Source organism: Onychomys torridus, chromosome 2 (assembly GCF_903995425.1).
Source record: "Onychomys torridus chromosome 2, mOncTor1.1, whole genome shotgun sequence".
In the NCBI taxonomy this organism is placed as follows: Eukaryota; Metazoa; Chordata; class Mammalia; order Rodentia; family Cricetidae; genus Onychomys; species Onychomys torridus.
The window spans coordinates 135,194,749-135,211,420 of NC_050444.1; the positions used below are offsets into that span (position 1 = coordinate 135,194,749).

At 51.4% G+C, this 16,672-nt stretch overlaps 3 protein-coding genes across 14 annotated transcripts in view; 2 read left to right on the forward strand and 1 right to left on the reverse strand.

Annotated features, from left to right (window-relative positions):
- Positions 1–1,685, forward strand: part of Scmh1 (Scm polycomb group protein homolog 1) — a 156,342-nt gene extending 154,657 nt beyond the window's left edge. For 9 of the 11 annotated variants that reach the window (XM_036178154.1, XM_036178156.1, XM_036178157.1 and 6 more), the window contains one exon: positions 624–1,374. In XM_036178154.1, the coding sequence (XP_036034047.1) occupies positions 624–749 (126 nt within the window). In that variant the 3' untranslated portion in view covers positions 750–1,374. Of the gene's footprint in view, positions 1–623 lie in introns of all 11 variants that reach the window. The other 2 variants (XM_036178158.1, XM_036178155.1) reach the window with 1 other exon arrangement.
- A 2,058-nt stretch (positions 1,686–3,743) lies between these two features.
- Positions 3,744–8,723, forward strand: Slfnl1 (schlafen like 1). Its single transcript, XM_036179626.1, has 5 exons — positions 3,744–3,995; positions 4,760–5,300; positions 6,646–7,164; positions 7,379–7,522; positions 8,157–8,723. Exons 2-5 carry the CDS (start codon positions 4,893–4,895, stop codon positions 8,277–8,279), a joined length of 1,194 nt encoding a protein of 397 aa, XP_036035519.1. The 5' UTR covers positions 3,744–3,995; positions 4,760–4,892; the 3' UTR covers positions 8,280–8,723.
- A 1,658-nt stretch (positions 8,724–10,381) lies between these two features.
- The window catches only part of Ctps1 (CTP synthase 1), a 33,465-nt gene continuing 27,174 nt past the window's right edge, over positions 10,382–16,672 (reverse strand). For both annotated transcript variants that reach the window (XM_036178474.1, XM_036178475.1), the window contains exons 13-19: positions 15,104–15,147; positions 13,979–14,075; positions 12,962–13,017; positions 12,781–12,877; positions 12,120–12,264; positions 11,569–11,663; positions 10,382–11,160 (exon numbers count right to left, since the gene is read on the reverse strand). In XM_036178474.1, the coding sequence (XP_036034367.1) occupies positions 11,579–11,663; positions 12,120–12,264; positions 12,781–12,877; positions 12,962–13,017; positions 13,979–14,075; positions 15,104–15,147 (524 nt within the window). In that variant the 3' untranslated portion in view covers positions 10,382–11,160; positions 11,569–11,578. The remainder of the gene's footprint in view (positions 11,161–11,568; positions 11,664–12,119; positions 12,265–12,780; positions 12,878–12,961; positions 13,018–13,978; positions 14,076–15,103; positions 15,148–16,672) is intronic.

Genomic DNA, 16,672 nt, shown 5'->3' on the forward strand with positions numbered 1-16,672 from the left:
AGATTCAAGGCTGTCAGCCCAAGTTCAAGAATCCTTTTCAAGTAGCCCTGCCTCCCTCTCCCCAGTCCCCTCCTCTGCTGACCTGTCCTTCATGAGACTGTTTGGCTTCCTGGCTAGGCACTGCTCTTGCCCGCCTACTCTGATCGCACCTGAGCTTCAGGACTCAAAGCCTTTTCCCCCGCCTGTGCTGCTTAGCGGCATCCTTCTGTGGTTACCAAGTCCACCCCTCTCACTGACCTCGGAAATCTTTTAGGTAGGTGGCTTGGCAAGGGCTCCAGAGCAGGCCTGAAGGTCACCACTGCCCCAAGAGGCCTATTGTGGGCTCAGAGCACAGTCCATCTTGAGGGTAGGTGTCCACACAGCCTGCACAGGTGCATTCACTGCAAGGCTTCTCAGAGGCTTAGGACAGGAAAGCCACACAGAAGAGGAAGGTGGGAGGAGCATGTCCCATAGTGCCTACCTGGAGACAAGTGCTCAGAGTGCCAGGGAGAGGAGCAGCAAGCTTCTGGGTCCCAGCAGCCTGACTGCACTGTGTGCCTCGCACTGCTCTGGGTAGTCTCGGATTGGCACCTGAGGCAGTCAGGCCAACCAGGCATCTGACGGTGGCTCCTCCCCACCCCCAGGAGATCGATGGCAAGGCCCTGCTCCTGCTGCGCAGTGACATGATGATGAAGTACATGGGCCTGAAGCTGGGGCCTGCCCTCAAGCTCTCCTTTCACATTGACCGGCTGAAGCAGGGCAAATTCTGAACAGAAGGAATTCTTCTTCCCGGAAGCTACCAGCCACCTCCCAGGCACCTCCGTAGGGCTCTGGGTGACCTCAGGACTCCAGGAGGCTGGAGGACCACCAATGCTGCCCCTCCTGCCATCTGCGTCCTTCTGTGAAGGACCAAGGAGGGAAGAATGTGGGCCCAGGGCTGGTGCTGCTCTTCCCCTTAGCCTGCTGGGGCTCCCAGGCCCTTCTATTTATTTCTCAAGGCTAGCCAAGCCTCTCACCAGAAGTTTAGACTGAGCACCTTGCAAAGAGATGAAGAGGCCAACTCTAAGGCCTTGAAAGGCCCTGGCACCCAGGCCCCTTACCACCTCCTGGGCTTGGTATAGTGTCCATGGCCCCCAGCTCATGCCTTGTTACCAGATCCCCAAACTCTGAACTTACGGTGCAGACCTTTTTTTTACAAAGATCCTTTCTTGTTGCTAATTTATTGCTTCTGGCACTTGGACTTAATGCTTTCCTTGCACCAGACATTTTTGGGAAGACGGAGACCTCCCTCTGTGGTCCAGAGAGGGCCTCTCCAGAGAAGTGTGGCCCTGTTTCAGAGGATACTGCCCTAGGGCTCTTTCTCTCTGGGATGGACAGAGGAATATAGCTCACTGGACATGGGAAGGTTAGGGTCCTTCTTCCCACACCAGGCCCTTTGTAGCCCCAGTCTCTCTGAAGGAGTTTTCCCACCACCCCTGCCCCCATCACAGCTCCCTGCCCTGGTCAGAATTGCTGCAAAAGATGGGGCCTGATGCCTGTAGGCCACGGGGGCCCCATGGTGGGAGGGAGGACCTCCAGGCTGGAGGGGTTTTGCCCTCTGCTAGCTCCTGTGCTTCCTCCTGAGCACGTCAGTGGCGCTGCTGCTGCCGCACTGCCATCGGAACTGTTTATCTCCGTTTGTTTCTAAATAAAAACCAACACAAATGCTCCTCGGGTCTGTTTAACCAGTTGACATCCAAATTACTCAGCAAGATGGTTGTTCCTTCACTTAGTCTTGGTTTTCACACATGTAAACAAGGAGCCTTAGCCAGATTATCCCTGCCTTCTAGTTCCAGTCCAAAAGAATCGGCTGTTGTCCAAAGTGTCCACAGCACCCAGCCCCTTGCAGGCCCCAGCCTCTGCCCAAGTTGCTTCCCTTTGTCAGTTAGACTGTTAGTTGTCAGCACTGCAGCTCCATCAAGCCAGAAGCAGCTCAAGGGCTGGCAACTCCCAGAAGCCTCCTTGTGAGGTAAGAAGAGGCAGTACAGGCCTGCATGGTACTTGCTGCACTGACCAAGACCAGGGTCACACAGCCTGTTGCCTTACAGTGGGAACGGGTTTACAGAAGGCAGAGAAGGCTGTCTGGAGCCACAGTGTAGGACAGGACAACCTGAGACAACAGCCAGGGAGCACACTGAGCTTCGATGTTGCTGGGTGACTGACTCAGAGCTATGGGACACCGGGCCAGGTGTGGCTGCAGGGGTGAGCCATTTAGCAGAGCCTCCTTCAGCCACCCTGTGGGGCTGGCCTCTTCTCTGTTTGTACAACATTGTCTTATTTCCCTCAAGTTCCCTGCCCAAGCTTCTGCCTCCAATCCTACATGCAACAAAAGTTCAGGCATGCCTTCAAAATTGCTGCCCACAGAAAGGCAGACAGCTACTTCATTGACGGTCTCCCGTTCCCAGTAATCAGGGCTACTAGGAATGGGGAAATGTGGAATGAAATTCACCTGGGAGCCAGCAAGATGACTCAGTTGGTAGAGGTGTTTCTGTGAAAGCCTGGAGACCTGTGTTTGGTCCCCAAAACTCACAGGAAGGAGAAAACCAGCTCCAGAGTTGTCCTCTGACCCCCACATGTATGCCAGGATACATGTGCTATCTCCTCCTACATCATACATATAGTAATAAATCAGTTTTTTAATACTAATAAAAGGTACTTGGGGCTGGAGAGATCGCTCTAACAGTTAAGAGCACTGGCTGCTCTTCCAGAGGATCCAGGTTCAATTCCCAGCAACCATATAGGAGCTCACAACTGTCTGTAACTCCAATTCCAAGGGATCTGACACTTCCTTTTTTTTTTTTTTTAATTTAATTTTTTTTCTGCTGTGAGGTTGTTGGATCCCTTGAAAATGGAGTTACAGACAGTTGTGAGCTGCCATATGGATGCTGGGAATTGAACCTGGATCCTTTGGAAAAGCAGCCAGTGCTCTTAACCACTGAGCCATCTCTCCAGCCCGGGATCTGACACTTTCATATAGACATAAATGCAGGCAAAACACCAATGCACATAAAATAAAAATAAATTTTGCCAGGTAGTGATAGCACATGCCACTTGGGAGGCAGAGGCAGGAGGATGTCTTGAGGCCAGCCTGGTCTATAGAGCACGTTCCAGGACAACTAGGACTACACTGAGAAACCCTGTCTTGAAAAACAACCAAAGAATATCTTTACTTTATCTAAGCCAAGCCCTGTCCCCAAGGAACTGGCCTCATTGATAGAGGTTCCATGGTACCCAGGCCTAGCTGATTTTCAAGCCTGTTTGTGTTTGGTATAGAAAAGGGTCTTGTATCAAGAGAGTCCTGGATTCCATCCTGTACATTTTGGTTCATCCTGGGAGCAGCTAGGTCCTGTCAGCGCTCAGTGGAGCTTGGGGTTGGGGACCAAGGAGGTGGAGACTTCAGACAGCAAAGCCAAAACATTAGCAGCTAGTGGCTTGTGTGAGTGCTGGGATCTGGAGAGGTGATGTAGAGGGAAGAAACGGCTTTGGGCCCTCAATTCTAGAAGCTGCTCCAAGGGTCGCCATGGCCAAGCTGTGGCAGCTGAGCAACTGTGTCGTCTGCTTAGTGTCTAGCCAAGACTATGTTTGTTGAGGACCACCCTTGCTTGACATCCCCCAACCCTGCTTGCTACCTGTGGCTGAACTAACCAGAAGGCATTGTTGGCCTTCATGAGATCACAGAGGCTAGTGAGCAGGCCCCGCCCACTTCCTAGACCCTGGTTCTCTGCCTCCAAGCCAAGCCCTAAGTATCCTGGGCCAGGGAGCTGTGGGAGCTCAGGGCTAGCACCTCCCATGCCCCCCGCAGGAGCCAGCAGGACATGAAGATCATAGGCCTCCTCTTTTCTCCTCTTCCTGCTTGCTCTGAATGCCCCCCACTGCAGCTGGGGTGGCTCTCAGACTCTGACTACCTCAAGAATCCAATCTGGAACAATGCAGGCTAGTGGTATCTGCCACCCCAGTTGGAGGCTGGGGGTGTGGGGGTGAGTAGAGGGCCTGTGGTACAGCTTGTAAATGAGCTCCCAAGCCCAGGGGGACATGCAAGCTCAGTTCTAGTTCCTGAGGCACCCCAAGTTGGGTTGGGTTTTGTTGTTGTTGTTGTTTGGAGTGGGGGCAGGTTTCAAGACAGGATCTCTCTGTGTAGTCTGGCTGCCCTGGAACTTGCTTTGTAGACCAGGCTGGCCTCTAACTCAGAGATCAGCCTGCTTCTGCCTCCCAAGCTGGGATTAAATGTGTGTGCCACCACTGCCTGGCTTCAGGTTTTATGTATATATGCGAAGGCCTGTTGTATGAGGAGGGACTGTAGCCATTGTCAATGTGTCAAAACCCCAAGAACCTGCCAACCCAATCCTAAATAGTTCCAGTGACCCACACTAGCCTCTCGGCAGATTTTAGAATCAAGTAAGAGAGACAGTGATGGGGCCACTGACCAGCCCTGAGAGTTTAGAACTATGGCCTCTTCTCTGAGGCCCACTATAACCATCTTGCTAGGGCCTGGAGACTCTAAGAACCTTCTAGATGTGAAGAAAGCCAGCAACAGCTAGGTGGTCCTGGACATAGACTGAGGAACCAAGATAAAGAAGGCACCTAGAGGGTATGGAGGACTCAAAGATCCCTCCTAATCCTTCGGGCAAATCTCTTATCTACCCACAGGCCCAGAGGCAGGACTCAAGCCCATCTGGTTCTTTCCTAGGCACCAAGGGGGGTTACTGGCCCTCTGCCCTCCTTTCTTTCCGGCCCTGCCTAGCCTCTGCTGGTCCAGAAGCTTCCAGAAGCCTCAGCACCTGTGAGTCCATTGGGAAGCCCTGGCCAGTCTGAAAGCCAGGCCCAGGAAGAGCATTCAGCAGTGAGGACTCCCAAAATCCCTCCTCAGCACACAGATGTGGGAGCCCCCGCCGCCTGTGGAGTCGCAGGGCAATCAGCTCCAGCCAGAGCTACCTCTCCAAGAGTCCTCGCCCAAGGACTCTGGCCTCCAGGCAGTTCCCAGCACACGTACTCTTTATGTGGGCCACTTGAACCCCCAGTTCTCTGTGCCCGTGCTTGCCTGCCTGCTACGAGACACCCTAGAGCGGCTGGAGCTGCCAGTGGCCCGTGAGAACATTGAGGTAGTGAGGCGGCCTCGAAACACTTATGCACGGGTACAAGTGGCTGCCCCCAAGGCTGCCCTGGCCTCCCTCCCCTGGCGCCTGCAGATGGCCTTGGAGGAGCAGCTAATCCTCAAAGAGCTCACAGCCCGTGGCAAGGAGCTGGTGCTGGGTGAGGGCCTGGAGTCCCTAAACCGGAGGGAGGTAAGTGAGATGAGTTGGGAACAGCAGGAGGACCCGCACACCCTGGGGATGTGACTCAAATGACTGCCCCTCTTCTCTGAGGGAGACTAATTCTTGCATTCCAGTCAGGTTTGGGAGGTCCAGGACATAACAAGTCCTGGCTTTCTCCTTGGCCCACCTCACTGTTCCCTTGACAAACATCAGTACCTACACTGCACCAGAAGCAAGGCTGAGGCAGGCAACCTATGCCCTGTCCTGGTCAAGCCCTCCAAGAGCAGAACCAACTCTGCCAGTCCCAAAGTTGGGGTAGCTGTGGGAGAACAGGCAAGCCCTCACTACCCACCGGGGACATATTTACAGGGGACCGGAAGCCAGGCTTGGGACTTAGCACAGAAGGCACTCCAAGAAAAGATGTTCAGGTAGTGATGTAGGACAGGCTGTTTGATATTTCCGGAGCTGAGGCTGGAGGCCACAGAGGCAGCTGAAGAAGAAGGTGGGCCAGAGGGAGGTCCAGATCACTACAGCAAAGCAAGGTCCAGGCCAGTTTTGTTGGGGGTGAAAACGTATACTACCAATGTCCTTGGTCTTCTCTCCAGAGGGCGGATCTACAGCTCTGATACTTCGATGCATGTGCACCTGATCTTGTGTTTCTCTGTCAGTTCTATTAGTTTCTGAGTTCATCTTCTCTGGGGAGCTGCTGGGCTGCTAGGTCCTGTCCATCTCCACAAACCAGCCCAGCTGAGTGTCCAGCCCTGTAGAGGTGAAGGCTACTGGGAATTGGGAGTGGCCATTGGGTTGGCATTTAGAGCTACTGAGAGGAAGGGAAGAGAAAGCTGATGGGCTGTCAAGACCCTAAGGAAGTTACCATGCAGAAACAAAATGCCCAGAGCCCTAGAGACAAAGCAGGAGCCACAAAGGGACTTAGGAAGGGCAGAAGAAAGCTAAGATTCAAGGGACTTCTCATTGGCCAGGACGTAGCTGGCAGATATTCCAAGGACAACAAAGAGTAGGGTCCCTCAGTTTAAGGACCTGCAGCTTGGCCCAGAGAACTGCAGGAAACGATGCCTCCTGGGAACATCTGGGCCTGCGACCTCTTACAGACCCAAAGTGGGGAAAGACTGGCTCACAGGTGTATTGGCTCCCAGCTCCAAAGGGGCAATCTCTTGACCCACCCAAGCATCCTGCAGCAGGTGCCAAGGAAGAGCCCAACCCAAGAGCTGGCTTGGGCCCTTGAGCCAGCACACATGCAGAATTGGGCCCTCGCTCTGGGAGATGACCACTGGCAGGAGTGTGGTGGGGGGTCTGGCTGGAAGTCTCTTAGGTTAGGGTCCTCTGCCTATACACCCACTCTTGACCCCCATCCCAGCAGGAGGACAGCGGCTCAAGCCCAAGCCCCAGCCCTGGCCCCAGCCCAGGCTTCAGGCGCCCACAGCTGCGCCAACTGCCAGACCCTTCCCCTAACTGGTGCTGCGCTGGGCGACGGCAGACCTCTCAGAACCGACCCAGTGGTGTGCGCTCTGACAGTGCCATTGTGGACCAGGAGATCTTGGGCCAGGAGCAGCTATTCCAGGGTGCCTTCCTTGGCAGTGAGACACGGAATGTGGAGTTTAAGCGAGGCAGCGGTGAGTACCTGAGCCTGGCCTTCAAGCACCATGTACGGCGCTACGTGTGTGCCTTTCTCAACAGTGAGGGTGGCAGCCTGCTGGTAGGTGTGGAGGACAGTGGCCTGGTACAGGGCATCCACTGCAGCCACCGTGATGAGGACCGTACACGCCAGCTGGTAGACTCCATCCTGCAGGGCTTCAAACCCCAGGTCTTCCCTGACGCCTACTCCCTCACCTTCATCCCCGTCATAAGCACTTCCATGGCCAACACGCCTCTCAAGGTGAGCTCCCAGTACATGGCGTCCATCACTCAGGACAGTGGGGCTTTGCTGACATTGCTGATCAGCACAGGGAGGGGTAGCACAAGCAGGAGCCCACCAGGCTGCTTCTGGGAGCTAAAGTGTGGGGCTACTCAATGGAACTGGGGCTACTCAATGGAACTGGGGCTGCCACCATCAAGTGTGGCACCTCTGAGCTGCCATTGCCCCTGCTAAGGTACTCCGACTGACCGTGCACACCCCCAAGGCCCAGGGTGAGCCACAGCTGTATGAGACAGACCAGGGGGAGGTATTTCTACGGCGTGATGGAAGCATCCAGGGCCCACTGTCTGTTGGCGCCATCCAGGACTGGTGCAGGCAGGTGAGGCGGCTCCGGCCAAGGTGGGCTAGGGTCAAGCTGACTCAGACCCCTACAGCCATTCACCCAAAAGCACTGGGCAAGCCTGGAGAAGGGAGGGCTTGGATGAAAGGAACTCTGCCTCCTCCCAAATTTCATAGCTCAGTAGCCATAGGGAAAGCCCCAGCAGTCGTTTTAAAACCTGTGTCCCATTCCACAGCACACAGCCCCACCCACCCTGCCTCAGCAGTTCAGTCATGTTGTTGAAGGGCCAGGGGGTCAGGGAGACTGGACCACTGAGGTGCTAAGGAAACTCTAAGTGGTATGCAATGTACCTGGGTAGAGCCTGGTGAGGGGCCAGGGGAGGGTCGCACTGAGTCCCAAGGTGAAGTCTTTCTATGAGGGAACCACCTGATGGTAGAAAAGCAGAGGGCAAGAGAGCTGACACTGGAGTCATGGTCAGGTGGTGACCAATGCCCCGTGCCAACCCTTGGGAGGCTGCAGAGGGGGCTCCATCCCAGTGGACGGTAAAGGGCAACTTCAAGACCCTTGGTCAGGGGCAGCAGTATGGCCAGGGCCCCAGGCTATGGCCCACCCCAGGAGGGAGGATGGCCTGGGACAATGGCAGCCTGATTATCTACTGCCACACTGTCCTCAGAAGTGGACGATGGAGCTAGGCAAGCTGGAGGAGAAGGTGAAGACCCTGACGATGGAAAAGGAGCAGCTGAGGCAGCAGCTGAGGCAGCGCCGGTCCCTGTCCTGCAGCTGCTGTGTCCTATGAGGATGAGGAAGATGTGGGCGAAGGCCTGGAATAAAACACACATGAGCCGCTGCCGCCGCCTCTCCCTCAGCGCTGCATATGCAGGAGCCACGTGGCTTCACCTCAGAGCAGGCTGACAGTCAGCTCTTGGCACACCCCTAAGCAACCCTGCTTTCAGAAAACTTGGCTAGTCACTCCAGAACTCAGCTCTAAGAGACTGTAAAACTCTAATCCCAACTAAATGCACCCTTTGGCTAAGCCAATTCTAATGGGCTAGGAATATCAACTTGGAAAGGCCTTTTGTAGCTAGCAAGACCTATGTGGTAACTAGTTACAGGGCATGGGCCACCCTGCAGCTTACCTCTAACTTGTCATTGCTCCTTATACACTGCATGCACAGGAATGCTTAGTTACTTCTACATTTGGTCAGCCAGCCAGAGGCTGCTACGTCACAAGTCTCATGCCCAGCCCACATCTGCTCAGGAGGCAGAGCCCGCAAAGATACCACTGCACTGCAGCTACTCAGCAGCCACTGCAGCTCTGCCCTAAGACAGTACTTGGGGCAACAGTGCCTACCTCTCCTGCAGCCTTGTCACCTGTGAGACAGTGGGCATGGGGCATCTGGTATCTGCGGGCTGTGGCAGAACAGCCATCCACGGCAGTCTAGCCACAGTTATTGCCTCCCCACTAACTGGCACTAAAGCTAGAGCTAGATCCTGCCCCACCTGCCCTGTCCACACCCAGTTCACAAGAAAGGCACCTGTGCTAGCTGCTCCCACTGCCCCTTCCACCAGCCATGCATGCTACAGCAACCATCCCACTTCCTGTCTACACTGGGTGCTCCCCTGCCCAGAACCCTCTTCTCTCAGAGCTACAGGACTTAGCTCCCCTCCAGGCTTGCCTTGGACTTGGGACACTCCTCCTTCAACACTTCCCACCCCTGCCACTGCCAAGGAGCTGGGAATTCAGACAGGAGCAACTATGTCCAGCTTCCTTTTTCTCCCACCCATGCACATGCTGCAGGTCAGATGGTCTGTGTTCAGAACACACACAGGCACGTGGTAGGTGCCTAATACTTCCCTAATGAGACAATCAAGGATACTCATAAATTTGGGCCCTGGGCTACCAGATAATCATGGTGTACTGGCAGATAGGTCTGAGGTAAGCACACTAAGCACACAGAAGCCTGCCAGGATCCCTCCTGCTAAGGAGAGGCCTCTGAGCACTGATCGTCACTGGGCGCAGTAGGCTGCTTTCCAGCACCATCCATGGCAAACTCTGGGCTATGTGGGGATTCCTTTTGTTGACAGGTCATACAGGTAGCTGGCATGTGGCAACTGGTGAATACTGAGGCCATCATCAGGAAAGAAATATTAGGGATAGCTCTTCCAAACCACCCCACACCCAGCCAAGCCTCAATGTTGTGGCAGCAGCGGTGGTCCCGCTGGGGCACACTGCCTCAGCTTGGGGAATAATGAGACCATTAGGTGGGAAGGGAGGTTAGAAGTAGAATCAGCCACAGCCAGGCAGGATCTATACAGAAGTGACCATATGAGCTCACTGAGAAATGAGGGAAAGACAGAGTAATCTGAGGTGGGAGCTGGGCTAACTGGTGGGACACATATTCCTCCCCAAGGCTCCATGTCTCAACTTTGTAGCAAGTGAAGGATGTTACCACCTATACACAGCCAGGCCTGCAGCCTGAGTGTCACCATCACCGCACAACTGACTTTGGAAAGTTCCATGTCCCTGTGACCTTGAACTTCTGGGCCTCAACTCTAGAGGTCAAGAATGGGTGTAGAGTAGGAGAGAAAGCAGACCAGCTGGTTAAGACAGCCCATGGTCAGCCGTCTGGCCCCAATTGTGGAGTGCCCTGTCTGCAGTGGGCAAAGGACCCTGTCCAGGCAGCCCATGGTTCTTCTTTCCCCCTGCTAAGTAGCACACAGCAGCAATTGGCTTTCATGACAAACTGAAGCCTTGCTGAGAAATCCTGGTTGCTACCAAGGCTTGCATCTTAATTTGATATAAAGCATCAGACTGCTGGCTTAGGAGAAGGCCAGCATTAAAGTTCAGTGTCTGTGGAAAAGCATCCCAACCAGTGACAGAATGAGAAAGCACACCAATGGTTCTGCATTATTTATTAAGTTAAGAGTATACACTGAGCCAGCCACCACAGTGTGGGCATGTGGTCATGCCCATTGCTATGTCACATTAAGAAAATATCTTTTCGAGTTGTATTTCACCTGCATTAACACTATTTTGGAAGGAAGGAAATACCCTCAAATCAATGCTGCATACACAAGAGAGGGCTTCAGAACTAGTTTCCAAGATTCCTTTTTTCTTGACCCCTTGATGCAAGGAGTGTTCTCAGCCCCAAGAATAGGAAGTGCAGACAGAGCCCCAGGGTTTCTATGTGACACTTCACAGACAGAGCTTGTCTGATGTACCGAAGAACCAAACATCCCTCCGATGGCCAGGGCCAACCACAGCTGGAACCAAGTCCCCAGAACTCGGCGGCGGTGGCACTGAGATTCCAGCAGCATCCACAGAGCAGCCCAGCACTGGAGTGCCGGCAGCGGCAGCCAGGGAAGTAACATCACTTGAAGGAGAGTGACTCAAGTGGTCGGGAAAACAAGGTGACTGATGGCCTTCAACCAGCCGCCGGCCATCGTCAGGTCCCATCCAGAGTCCCACTCCCCATGTCAGAAACACACAAACTGCAAAGGAATTATCGCAGGATCCAATATAAATGATGGGACATGCAAGTGACAAAGTTTTCCAAATACCTTTCCGCCGTAATAAAATAATCTTAATAAAAACATAATTTAAAGGAAGTGTCAAAAGCAGAGTGTAAAATCATAGTTGTAAACTATCAGGTCAAAGGCTTTCTTGTAGAATCATCCTGTTTCAAAAAAAAAAAAAAAAGCTAGAATTACAAGATGTTTCTTAGAGAATGTCAGAACGTGGTCAGCTGCCAGCCCCACAGGGAGCGAGGCCTGTTCCTGGGGGAGAACGTCAGAAGCCTACATTTGCAATCCACAGACCCACACACCATCCAGGCCTTGCAGCTCCTGTGCTGTGCTCAGCCAGTTGCAAGCACTCTGTCCACAGCAGCAGCCTGTGTGTGGAGGGAGGATGTGTTCGTGCACATGTGCACGTGCTGCTATGTGGAGGACAGGGGCTGACAGGCATCTTCCTGTCACTCTCCAGCTCACGGACACAGCCAGGCTGGCTGGCCAGTGAGCAGTTAGGAACAGTCTGTGTTCCCACATTGGTTTTTTTTTTACTAAACCTTTAAAATGTCACTTACCAACACCAGATCAGTCCTGACTTATCGATGGGAACTTCAGTTCAGTGATTTCAGAGTCAGGGGAGCTGCTCCCACTTCTGTCACTGTAAGTGTCCCTGTGGAATTCAGAAGGTTTACTCATCTCCCAGCAAGTACCCACTTTATGTCCCCATCTTTGTAACCCCTGGACACAGCAGTGTGTGTCCCTACATGGCAACTATCTCTACCACACATGGGAGGCGTGGAGGATTTCCTTCCTCTAGTTCCAAGAGATACACCCCACCCCTGAATACTTCAGTATTGATATACTAGCCACCTACTCAGAGAAACCAGTTTCAGATAAAAGAAGTCATCATGCATAAGCCCACCTGGTGGTGACCCATTTGCCATGGATAGGCAACATTACCAGAATCCAGAAGCTATAGAGATGAGGCCTAGCCAGTAAGACAGGGGAGCCTAACAAAACCCCAGGAAAAGGATGGGAGTGTGTGGTCACCCAAACAAGGACCAGGCCCTGCCATCGGGCTTTTTCTTAGGACTGTGTAGAGCCTCACTGTGATTAGTACCCCTACCTGGGTGAGAGCCGGCAACCTTTCTGTAGGTAGTGTGGGAGCCTCCCAACAGAGGCCAGGAGGAGGCCAAAGTAGGGCGGGGATGGCTTGATAGGCCTGGACAGGAACTCAGGGTGATACTGCACCCCAACAAAGAATGGGTGATCTGCAACACAAATTCAGAAGGAACAATTAGTATTCTGTGCATCCAAAGATGAGACAAACCCTAAGAGTGTTCAAAAGTAACTCTACCACTTAATTGTAGATAAAAGGTATTCCAAGCAGGAGTGGGCTAACACTTTTCTCAACACTGTAGAAGCCCCTGCTCTCCAGGGTCCCATCTGAGTATCTTGTGACTTGCACAGGTTTTGCCCCAAGTCCAGCTCTTCATGCTGGGGGAGGAACTGAGCCCAGGGCTATATGGCTGCTGTGGAAGCCATACCTAGGGATGCAGCTCCCATCCCTAGAACTATGTCAGAAGTTCCTCCCCAGGCACTGCTGCCTCCTCGTCCCAGGTCAGGAACAAGAGCTTTTCTTTTCAAGGTCTGGTTCTAGCCATGGGCGGCCTGGAACTCACTATCCTCCTCCTTCAGCTCTCCAAGTGCTGGACACACCTGGGTAACATGTTTTTTTCTATTTTCCCACACACCAAGGCATTATCACTACCCAGACAGTTAGTTACCTTCCAACTCCACAATCTCCATCCTCTCGCCTTCAACATCCTGGCCAACAAACTTCAAGCCTTGCTCTTCCAAGCACTTTTTCAAGACTGGATTCACCTGGTAGGGCAGGAAAACTCATTGTGCTGGCCTGTCCATTCCCTCCTTTGCAGAGTGTCAGAAGGAGCAGGCTCACATCCTCACCTCAAATCGGTGGCGGTGCCTCTCTTCCAAGTAGTCTGTGTCTCCATAGAGTTTCCCTGCAGAAAACAAGGCAATTTGTATGACTTCAGCCTCCACAATCTATACAAACTTCTAACTTCCTAATTCACTCTGTCTTTAACCACGCTACCAAAATTCTGCTAGCCATGTTCACCTGTTCTTGATATAATTTGAACAAATAATTCCTGGGGCCCAAACCAAATAAGATAACAGGAATGAACTTTCACAACCTCTTGAACACACCACTGCTAAATGCCAAAGCAATGTGCTGCTGGGAACCACCACAGGGACAGGACAGGCCCTCCTAGAAAGCCAGCTCCCTGAGAACAGTGTCTGGACGGGAAGGAATTGAAAAGCTAGTGGGCACCTGGTACCTGTGGATAAACAGGCACAGTGTGTGCAAATGGGATGCTTGCTGACCCACTCCTCACTGCCTACCGAGACGCCCACACCCACAGAACAGCACAGCTTGCAGAACTTGAAAATGGTACAAGTGACTCTCAAACGAGTCTGCCACTGGAACCCGCAGACAGACATAGGGACCTCTACTAATGGTTACAGCAAGGTTTCCACTGGGCAAGGCAATGTCTAGTAGAGTAATTTTCTTAGATATTTTCCTCCTCCAAATCCCCTAAGCTTTTAACCATGATCATTATTTGTTAGAATAAAATGTATTTAAACTATGTAAAATTGTGATTTTTCTTTAACCACCAAATTCTAGTCTTATTTACTAGTATAAGAAAATAATCACTGATTGCAATGGATTTAATTTAATGGCCTGTCTTGTTGAGGTGCCCATATCCAAGGGCCCAGGAGCATTATCAGAGACTATCTAGCAAACACAGTACATCCTAAATAAGCATGAGGAGGAGGAGGAAAGAACTGCAAAAGCTGGAACAAAGCCAAGAAAAGGTTGGCCTGGCTCTTTGGAGCTAGCTACAGCACCACCTAGCCCATGTTAGACCAGGAAAAAAGCCAGACTCATGTAAAACAACTTACTCATGACTGAGTTCTTGGTCTGGAACAGGGTTCTCCTCTTGCCCAGCCTCATGGTTCCACCCATCTGCCCGGGGTTATGTTCTGGCATGTCTATGACCTAGAGATGTTTAGAAAACAGATCTGACTGCCACACTCTGCTGCTGTTAGTCAGACCTCCTCCCCAAGTAGAGCACTCCTGGGCAGGAGGAATTCAGTGCTTCACCTGCCTCATGGTGCTGTCCCCTGCCCTAGCACTTGGGAGGCCAAAGGCTCTGTGCTGTAGCACAGCAGTATGGACCCAAGACTAACCAGTCAGACACAGCTGTCTTCTGGACCTGAGAAAAGCGTACAAGACCAACAGCCACTAACAAGTCTAGGTACAGGTAGACTGTAGCACCCCAGAGGGGGCATGCCCGAGCACCTTACAAACCCCTCCAGGCTTCTCTATGCTCCATTTCCTCATCCCATTGTTCTTACATTAACAAAATGTCCAGATCAACAAATAAGCAGATATTACTGAGATCAAAAACATGTCTACCATGTCACTGTGTTCTCAGTGACAAAACAGTCCCTTGCATACAGCCAATGCTCAGCATTTGCTGAATACTGAAAAAGAAAATGCTGAAGTATGCCTGCCACTCATGGGCTAGAGATTCAAAGACAAAGACACTGCCCTTCTCCAGTGAGCCTTAGTAGCATCACAGGTTGACTAGGCCACATGCCCCTAGGCAATTGACAACAGCAGGATTGCAGCCTGGAAAAGCTTCACTTGCCACTAAAGAAATCACCACCCCCAAGCTTGTCAACCCTGAGCCTGTCTACCTTCCAGGATTGGTACTGGAGAGAACATGAACTGTTATACACTCAAGAGAACATGCAGCAAGCCTCCATCCACACACACTTCCCACCAGGAACTGAGGGGACGGGAGAGCTATCTCTTACTAGCAGGGATCATACCTGTCTATTACAGATTTTCTGTGGTAACCTGGAAAGACTGGTGAAGAATTATGTGAAAATTCAAAAAGTCCTTGTCATGAGGTCTGAGGGGTCTTTGGGACGCTGTGGCCTCACTGCCTGTCTGCAACCCGTTTCACAGATGTCCTTCTACCCCTTCTAAGCCCTGAGAGGTTCAAATGCTTGACTCACCACAGGATGACTAGTCTTAGGGTCAAATTCTGTAGAATTGGCATCTGGAAAGTTAAAGTAATTGAGTTATGAAAATGGCTGTAAACAAAACCAGTTACTAGTTTCATGCTAAGTATCAAACCGTGATCTCTCAGTTAACAGTCAACGACTGCAGGCTGGGGAGATGGCCAAGTAGTTAAGAGCACTCTCAACTGCTCTTCCAGATGACCCAGGTTTGTTTTCTAGTACCCACACACAAGTGACAAACCATCCATAACTCTAGTTCCAGGGGATCTAGTGCCTTCTAGCCTCCATGGGCACCAGGCAAGCAAAGTGTACTCATACAAATGCAGGCAAAATACCGTTAGGCACAAAGTTTAAAAAAAAAAAGATTAGAAAACTATGGAACACCAATAGGCAGGTGTGGTGATACATGTCTTTAATCCCAGCACTCAGGAGGCAAAGGTAGGTAGATCTCTCTTATGAGTTAAAGTCCTGGTCTACAGAGTTCCAGGTCAACAAGAGCTACACAGTGAGACTCTGTCTCCAAACAAAACAAAACAAAACAAAACAAAACAAAAAGAAGGAGGAGGAGAAGAAGGCAGCAGTGACGAGGAGGAGGAGGAGGAAGAAACTAATAATTTTTATTAAAATATAACCACATTGTTATAATCTTAGATTGTTTCTCTGATAACACTGCTTACATTAATTATTTTGTTATAGATTCTCTAAGATGAACAAGAACTGCTCCCTCTATCTTTTGTCCATCCTCAGCATCTAATAAGCTGTCATCCTCAGCCAAGTTAGGAAGTAGCTGGTTTGTTATTTTTCTTTGCAGTACTAGGACTGAATCCAAAGCCTTGCACGTGTCCAGCCCTTTTTCATTTTTAGTTTGAGACAGGCCATCATGGTGTACAGTCTAGGCCATCATGGAACTCACTCTCTATGCAGGCTTCTATGTGTCATCCTCCTGTCTCAGTCTGTGAAATAGCTGGGAAGTTAACCACTTTCAACATAAACAACCTTTTCTATACTTTATGAAATATATTATCTAACCATAAGCAAAGCCACTAGAAAAAAAGGCAAAGGATCAAGTCCCTAGCACTGTGTGTTAGTTCTGTCTGTGTGAATGTGTAAAGTACTGTTTGCTCCCAGGGCCCAAACCAGGCTAAGCATATCGTCAGGCCACATGCCCAATGGGGAACATGCCCAGGGGGCATCAGGAGCTTGGACTTGAGCTGTGAAGGCATCCAAGAGTCCTAGAAGCCAGCTCTGAGTGATGGGTAGACAGTCCTTGTAAAGACTCAGACAGCAGAAATAAAGGACAAGCTGTTTATCCCACTGAACCACAGTCCCTAGGGTTGTGAGGGGAAACCCAGCTTTGGCCATGGGCCAGCTGCCCAGATTCTCTTACACTACATAAGCCAGATAGCTTTTTCATACCTACATTCTGCTTCATTTTGTAGCAATCTCAAAAGGAAGCCTGAGCTGTGAGAAGCCAGTGACCTTCCAATGGGTCTCCCATGGTCAACCAGTTAGAGGTAGATTTCACACTATCTGAACACTTTCTATCTGCCAGAACTGCTAGGG

Coding starts and splice junctions, on each gene's coding strand:
- Slfnl1 (XM_036179626.1), top strand. CDS start 4,893: ATGTGGGAGCCCCCGCCGCCTGTGGAGTCGCAGGGCAATCAGCTCCAG. Junction 7,165..7,378: donor TGGCCAACACGCCTCTCAAG/GTGAGCTCCCAG, acceptor GCCCCTGCTAAG/GTACTCCGACTGACCGTGCA. Junction 7,523..8,156: donor TCCAGGACTGGTGCAGGCAG/GTGAGGCGGCTC, acceptor CACTGTCCTCAG/AAGTGGACGATGGAGCTAGG.